Source organism: Nestor notabilis, unplaced genomic scaffold (assembly GCF_000696875.1).
Source record: "Nestor notabilis isolate BGI_N333 unplaced genomic scaffold, ASM69687v1 scaffold22357, whole genome shotgun sequence".
Taxonomy (NCBI): Eukaryota; Metazoa; Chordata; class Aves; order Psittaciformes; family Psittacidae; genus Nestor; species Nestor notabilis.
Window position 1 is genome coordinate 1 of NW_009937205.1, and position 8,337 is coordinate 8,337.

General features: G+C 50.3%; 1 protein-coding gene across 1 annotated transcript; it reads left to right on the forward strand.

Annotated features, from left to right (window-relative positions):
- Positions 1-7: 7 nt before the first annotated feature.
- PIN1 (peptidylprolyl cis/trans isomerase, NIMA-interacting 1) lies at positions 8-7,270 on the forward strand (the record flags this gene model as incomplete). The annotated part of the gene is made up of 3 exons (XM_010018715.1): positions 8-125; positions 4,116-4,226; positions 7,161-7,270. Coding segments are annotated over 3 exons (339 nt in total), but the record flags the coding sequence as incomplete, so codon positions are not given.
- Between the last annotated feature and the right edge of the window lie 1,067 nt (positions 7,271-8,337).

Consider the following 8,337-nt stretch of genomic DNA (forward strand, 5'->3'; position numbering starts at 1 on the left):
CGGCGAGCCCAGCAAGGTGCGATGCTCCCACCTCCTGGTGAAACACAACCAGTCCAGGAGACCCTCGTCCTGGCGGCAGGACAAGATCACGAGGACCAAAGATGAGGCTCTGGTGCTTATAAATGGCAAGTAAATGCAGAGGAGAGCGAGACTCTCCTGCTCTTGGAGGGGGAAAAGCGTTTGCAGGCTTAGAATTGCCCCCTCAGCTGAGGGCTTTGGGGGGTTGTGGAAGTGGTTTCAGCCAAGTGGACTTTTGTGTGGTCCAGCCACTGGGAGAAGCTCCTTTGCTGGGCGATGCAATGATGTAGAGGCAGGTGCCAGCCCATGTGTCTTCCCCTCTGTGGTGTTGTTTGTGTGTGTGTGATGTTATGCCAGAGGTTTGTTTGTATTTTTTGTTGTAAACGTGTATTTTTCCATTTAAAAATAAACTGATTTCAAGCTAAACCCAGATGTTCTTTAAACCTTTTTTTTTTGTTTAATGTCACTTGACTCCTTGGGAGCAACTTAGAGTCATTTAAGTTCCATTGAAGCTCTGCTTGAAAGTGAGTTGCTTGTAGGAAGCCATCAGCTTTGCCCAAAGCAAGATGCTTGTAGGAAGCCATCAGCCTTGCCCAAAGCTGTGTAAATGACCCAATTTGCTTGGGTTTTCCCCCAGTATTCTGGCTTAGGAGCTGATTTAAGGTGCCTTTTGCAATAGGTTCTCTTCAGTTTTGCAGGTAGATTTTTGCCTTGTGATTTGATGTTGTGCTTCTTCACCCCTGAGGTTTTGATCTTCGGGAAGCAAATCTCAAGCCCAGCTCTTCCTCCTGGCTTTTCCCTTTTAGGATGAGGGATTTGGGAGTGAATTAAACCTCACTTTAAACCCCCCAAGTGATGAATTGATGAAGCTGAGACTCTGCTTGCTAGTGGGTGGCTTTGTCTTTCCTTGGCAGCAAGGTAGGAGCATGCAGATACACAGCCCAGCCTGGGCCTGGCTTATCCTTCTGGCTTCAGCAACAAGGGGAGAGGATAAGGAGGATGTTCTGGCTCTGGCCTTGGTCCCAAGCACCACTAAATGCAAGGACTTTCTTATGTGAAAGCTTTGGGAGGGGGAGTTCTGTGCTGAAGAACTCGAGGTGGTGACCAGTAGGTGGTACCCACTCACTGCCCTTGGAAAGGGAAGTGACATTCCCTGCCTGAGGTGGGACTTCGGCGCTGAGGGAATTGCTTCCTTCAGGTGAGGGTGGCTGAGAAGGTGTGAGCAGAGGTGACAAAGCCTCAGGTGAAGATCTGGGCCAAGGGATTGAGGCTGCTGTGAAGAGAAAGGGACCCAAATCTTGGAGCAGAGCTGCCAAGTCCCTCTTTCCTCTTTCTGTGTTCCTCTTTTTCTTCCCCTAATGGGAATACCAGTGTTAACCCCCCCAAAACCAACCCCTGTCCACCTCTGTGGCCACATCTGGCCCCAAGAAGCAATTCCTGGGAAGGTCCTAGCAAATGTCAGCTTAGGATTAGTTGTTTGATGTAGAAACCTGGTTTCTGCTCTGTTTCTGTTCATTGTTTCTTGCACGAGTGGTGTTGAAGTACTGAATTTAGTGGCATTTCTTGCTGATGGTGACCCCTCCGTGGATTCAGAGCATCCTGCTCCTTCCCAACCTGCTTTTCCACGCCGAGCCAACCAGGCTTTTAGTTCCTGGTAATGTAGGTCAATGCTGTTTCTGCTCTTAGCCCTCCTTTGCACTTCACTTTGAATTAATCTTTCCTGAGCATGGGTTCATGGGGGGGTGCAAGAGTCCAGATTAACTCTTGGCTCTGCCTTTGCTGTGGCAGTTACTACAGGGAGGATGCTGCGACTCCACCGCCACGCTTCTCACTGTTAAAGCCATCCAGCTGCTTCTGGAGTTATCCATAATCCATGTGTACGTGGTCCCCATCCTGCTTGAGCCCTCTTTTAGGGAAAAGAGGCCTTTTTTAGGGAAAGGGCTCCTTAATCCCACTTCACAGAGCCAAACTTCAGGTATCTTGGTCGGGTTGGAACAATGACTTCAGCTTTACAGAAGCCTTTGGCTTTATCCATGGAGTTGCCAGGCAGCTTTTGCTCTCAGGCTGCTCCCTGGCATCACATCAGGGAGCTGGAAGAAGTAAATGCTATTTCAGTTGAGTGGTGAAACCCTCTTTACCCGTGGATGCTGCTGCTGGGGCCGGGGCAGGCAGGTTTGGGTGTCAATGTGAACACTCTGCTCCTTCCTTTGGCTGCTTCCTTCCTTTTCCATGGGCATCTCTCTTAGAACTGTGATTCCTGACACTTCTGGGTGCAATGTGTGACAGGTACTTGCTGGGAACTGGTAGTTACAGGCAATTAAATGCATATTTATGGGGGTACAACCATGTGTTTTTAGGGTAAACTGTTTTGTCAGCAACTGTTTGGCCTCGAGCTGCTTCGTTTCCTAGGAGGAACCCAGGATCCATGAATGCTGTGAAGTGTCTTCCACCCAGACATAATCCTGTTTCTAATGCAGGATAAAGAGCTGTTGCCTTAAGTCTTGTAGAGTTTCAGGCTTTCAAGTTAGCCTTTCTCCACCTTTTTACGCAGCAGGTAGGATGCATGTGCAGAACCTCACTTAGGGACCAAGTGGTTTCTGTTACATGAAGAGAACTTTCTGTGGCTTTTGGGTTATATTCAGGTCAGCTCCTAACACAAAGGATGAAATTCCAGAACAAGACACAGTCCATCTGCTGTTCACATTGGTTTGTAGCCTGTCCAGCTGGAAAATCAACCCTTGTCCCGAGCACCTTGTTGGATTCCAAAGGCTTGGACTAATGGCAGCAGATTGAAACTGGTGCCTGAGTTGGGGAGTGGAAGGGGGGCTGTAAAACACTAAGATGAAGACTTAAAGTCCCTTTGGCTTGGCTTTGCTGGCATTAAACTGAGTCAAAAATGGACATCCTGCTGCTTCGGTTGCTGCTGGGTCTGTTGGCAACCTCCATCCTCTCCTTAAGGAATATTTTCCTGCCTACCCCTAGCCCTCACATATTTCTTTGGGTCTCTCAAAGTCTATAGCATTAAAATGAGCTGGAAAAGACTCATTTCTTCATCCTTTTGCATTCCTTATTGTGAGAGCATCCCCTCCCCCCCCCTCCAGTAATAAAGCCTGGCTCTGGAATTACATCCATGACCCTTTTCCAGGTAGGAATCTTGCACTGCTTGCAGCTAAGATAAAACCGGGTTGGGAGTGTTCAGGGCCAGGCTGGGTGGGGCTTGGAGCAACCTGGTGTCCCTATTGGAACTGGATTTGCTGTAAAGTCCCTTCCAACCCATTCCGTGATTCTGTGTCCTCATGCAGAAACATTTCTTGCAGCTAATACTCAATTGCGTTTTGGGGAGGGGGTGGCTGCATTTTGGGCCAGTTTAAGATTTAGATTTGGGCTTTGGATTAGTGCTTGTGCCCCTTTTCCTGAGGGAGCTGGAGCTGGTTAAGTGCGTGAAGCTGCACAGGACTCAGTGTGGGCTCGTCTCCATGAGTGGTGGTAAGGGATGGAGTAGTGACCCTTGTGCTTTGCTCATCTCCAATGTAATTCCTGTAATTAGGAGCTCCACAGGCACGTTGTCCAGCTGTTGACTGGAAAATGTGGTATACTCCTTGTTCAGAGCTAGCAGAGGGGTGGTTGCAATGGGCCAGACTCAGAGCAGGGAGGCAGAGCTCTTACTTAAGGCTACAGGTATTTCTTCACTGACCTTTTAAAGAGCTGTCTTGACAAATAATTCACTCCTTGGGGATTCTTGGTGCTCACTCTTCTATAGAGGTGAGCCCTTCTGAAATCAAAAGCTCATCTCTTCCCAAGCCCCATCATAAATCCCGTGCTCCAGGGGTAGCAGGAGGCAGAATCAACTGCTCGCTTTAATAGAATCTGGAATAGAAATGAGCCGTGGTGCAAAGAGGGGAAGGTGCTTGGAAACCAAACCAGAGGCAAGCACTTTTGGGGTGTTGGGAACATTTAGTTCTGGCTTTGTCTTCATTTAGGAGGTTGGAAAGCTTTGCTTCGTGGAGGTACACGGTGCTCTGGGCCCTTCTTGCTTATGGGGAGATTTGGGGTGGTTTTTCTCCTGCCCCTGACTGAATGATTCCTTGTCTTTCCAGGCTACATCCAGAAGATAAAATCAGGAGAAGAGGATTTTGAATCACTTGCTTCCCAGTTCAGCGACTGCAGCTCGGCGAAAGCAGGAGGAGACCTGGGTGTGTTTGGGAGAGGTACGTGGAGCTGCGCAGTGCCCGAGTGGGAATGCCCCAGTGGGATTAGAGGCTTGATGCCGATCTGCCTGGCGGGGGGGGGGTGGTTAATACAAGTGAGAAAAGGGATTTATATGCTGAGGCAGCCTGCTGAGCAGGAAATGGAGTTGGATGCCTGGAAGTTAAACCAATTAGGAATGCAACTCGAGGATTATCCCAGGCAGGGAGTGATGTTGTGCAAGCGCCGTCGTGAAATCGGCTTTTCCCTCTGGAAAAGGATTTTCCAGCTGCTTTCAATGGAAAGCTGCAGCGTAATGAGCCATGAAGAAGGAAGCAGGGGCTAAGTCTTGCTAAGGGCGTGCCAGAGAAATGACTTGGCATCCTCATCTTCAATGATAGAGCTCTGAACAAAGTGGGGAAGTGAGAACACTTCACATGGATCAGTGCAGGGAGGGAGCAACAAGCCAAACCTTGGGGCTGCTTCCCCATTAATTTGCCAGTTGGGAGATTTGCCAGTGTGGGAAGAATCAGCTTTGGGATGGGGAAGTGCAACAGTGCATCTTGCTTCCTTTATCTTCCCAGTGCTTTTTGCACTTGCCCTGGGAGGAGAATAAAGCGGTGGCAGCATGAGGACAGCCACAACATTCAACGAACAACCCCAAATCTGTTTATAGCCAGGGTGTCCATGCATATTTTGCCAGAAGAGGGTGAGAAAAGGTTCTTGCCAAGGAGAGAATGTGACTGAAGGCATAGGGACTTGCAGCAATTCCAGAGGAAGAGCCACATCCCTGGAAGCGAAGGTTGGACACAGGGGCTTGGAGCAACCTGGGCTAGCGGAAGGTGTCCCTGCCCGTGGCAGGGGGTTGGAGCTGGAGGAGCTTTCAGGTCCCTTCAACCCAACCCATTTTAGGATTGAATGGAACTATATTCAGGAATGAATTTTTGGTGTTTTTTCCCCACCAGAACACTCTTTTTAGTTACTGTTCCTTTTAGGGTGTAATTCTGCAGCAGTTGCTTCCTCAACTCGATCGGTTCACGCAGGAGTAACCAGTGCTGTGCTATGGCTCTGTAGGGAACGAAGCACTAAGCCCAGGCTGCTGTGTCTTCTGGGTTGGGTTTGGTGGCACCTCAGCTCTTTGTGCTCTTTAGAGATGGACCCAAAGAGAGTTTGAGTAGTGGTTCTTTAATGCCTGCACCAAAATGTAATGTTCCAAGAGCCACGTTCCACTAGATGGCATTGGAACCACGTGTGGTGGCCCAACCCCGGCACTGGCATTCCATCCCCCTCTCTGCATCCTGACCTCTTGACTCAACTGGGCTGCAAATGTAATTTGTTAGAACCTGGAGCACTGGTTACTGCAGAGGTGAAGTTATTAAACCATTTCCATTTGTCTTCTTGAAACCCTTCATATAAGTCATGTTCCAGCTCGAGGAGGAGTGCTGCGGTGGAGCAAGGAGGCTCTTACCTCAGCTGAAGCCAGGATTACAGGTCCTAGTGGAAAAGAACCCCAAAATTCAGGTGACAGTGAATGATGCTGGCTTTGTAACTGCAGCCTGGGAGCCAGGCAAGCTGCTTGCCTCTCCGAAACACTGAAATGGGAGAAGTGAAGTGCTGGGGAGCCACGTGCATCAAGTCAGTTCGTAATAAACCACTATGGAAGGGGAAAATACCTGAAAGGGAGGGGTAGAGCATCTTCTGTGACACCCAACTGCCTCCTTAGAGAAAGGGGAGATGGCTGGATGGAGGAACTAAAGTAGAACACCCATTCTGAAGGTGCTGCTGGGATAGATGTGGGAGGCTTGGAAGGGGTTGAGAAGCTTTAGTTTGCAAAGAGATTGCTCTGTCACTGCCATGTTTGCTGAGGATCCAGCCTGGAAGCTTTCTGCAGCCCCCTTCCAACGTGCTGAGAGTCCCACGCTGCAGCACTGCCTCGAAGCTTGGAGACAAGGGTCATAAACTGACAGGAGGAGATTTCTGTTGTGGTTTTGGCAAGGTGCTGGGCTGTGCATCTCCTCGAGGTGAGCTCTGTGAGCAGAGAAATAAGGTTTGCCTTAGAGCAGCTCCAGTGCCTAAAGGGGCTACAAGAAACCTGGAGAGGGGCTTTGGACAAGGGCCTGTAGGGACAGGACAAGGGGAATGGCTTGAACCTGCCAGAGGGGAGATGGAGATGGGATCTTAGGCAGAAGCTCTTCCCTGTGAGGGTGGTGGGACACTGGGATGGGTTGAAGGGAGGAGCTGTGGCTGCCCCATCCCTGGCAGTGTTCAAGGCCAGGTTGGACACAGGGGCTTGGAGCAACCTGCTCTAGTGGAAGGTGTCCCTGCCCATGGCAGGGGTTTGGAACTGGATGAGCTTGAGGGTCCTTTCCAGCCTAAAGCATTCCAGGACTCTGGGATTCTCCCCACTGCTCCTGAATCCCCACGCGGGGTCTTTCCTCTGAGCATCTCTGGCTTTCCTGAGCCTGGGTTATTAAACCTGCTGAAACTCAGTGACTTGGGAGACTGGAGCCTTAAACCCCGTTCTTATCTAGGTCATGCTGATATCTGTGTGTGCCTTGTGAATTATTTAGTGCAGCTGGTAATGCACACCACAGCCTTTCCCCCCACCAGTACCTGGAGGGCACACGAGACTGGAACCAAACTTGTGTCAGTGAGTCTGCAGCACAGATCCTCCTCAGCCTTTTGGGTCTGCAGCCCTCTGAGCATCCTCTTTTGCTGCAGTGATGTCTGTAGAGCCTGATGTGTTTAAAACAGAGAAAATCTGTGCGCATGAGTGTGAAAGAGTTGGTTTGAAGCATCTTTTGGGAGCCGCTGAAAACAAACACCCTCTGCAAGTTATTAAGTGGCGACTTTGTTGTTTGCCTGGGAGCTGTCTTCGTTTGAGGCTTGCTTGCTCAGAACCATCTCCTCCTTCCTTGCTGGGCTGCACTGAGCTTTCTGGTGTCTGCTCTCTGCAGGTCAGATGCAGAAGCCTTTTGAAGACGCCTCCTTTGCGCTGAGGGCCGGTGAGATGAGCGGACCCGTGTTCACAGAGTCAGGGATCCACATCATCCTACGCACGGAGTGAAGTGCCTTGTGCCAGGAGGAAGGCAAAGGGTGAGGGGGAAGAAAGGAAACGAACCAAAACCCCACCAACAACACGACCTACTCCAACCCTGCACTCTCCCAAAGGAACTTCATATCCAGTTTAACAAATAAAAAGCTCATTTCATATCTCGGTATCTTCTGTGGCACCGGACACGGTGGCTTTCCCCTGCATGGTTAGCCAAGGGTGAGAACACCAGCAGAATCAGACAGCAGCATCTTTCATAAGCAGAATGTTAAACCCAACATTCCTGGCATGCCACAGCTGCTTGAGTTAGACTGATGTGGCTCCTAAGCCGAGGAGGTGTCAGTGCTAAAGGTCCCACCTCAGTGCTTCCCACATCTGCCCTGAGTGTTCCTTGCACTGGCGCTGGCGAGGCCGACTCCTGACCTGTGGTGCTACGACGGAAGGAGCTCCCCAACCCTCTGCATGTTTGCTCAAGCTCCTTCGAACCACGAGGCTGGGGATTTGCTGGGCAGCCCCACTCTTGGTTTGTAGAACTGATTGACTAAAGCCATCTGTAAATTGAGTGTAAGATCTCACCACTTAGCATGGGGACACCCGTCCCTCGGGGCCTCAGCGCAGCAGCCTCGGTGATGGTCCCTCTGTCCCATCCCACGGTGGCACCGGGTGTTCTCCCCTCTCCTGCCATTGCTTTGACTCTCAAAACTTGAAGCTGCCTTTTGGTTCTGATGACAAACGAGAGGCTAAAGGCCAGTAGGTGCCACTGCAGGAGGCTCTGTAGCCAGCCCGAGCTGTGTAGCGGTACGTAGGACGCTGTGCGCTTCCCCTTCCAGCCTCACGTCACTCCAGTGTGTAGACACGACGGTGCCATGGTGTAGGGCGACTGTAGTGTGGATTTGCTGTTGTAGCTAGGAGGCTGTTTTCTTTTTCCTCGAGCTCCTCTTCATCCACGTGTGGTTTGAACACTGTAAGTCATTGTTTTCCAGTTACACTGCATTGCTTCTGGTTAGCGCAATAAACATGGAGACATGGAATGAAATCAAATCCCAGCTTTGGTCCAGTGCAAACCAGCTGTATAGTTCCAG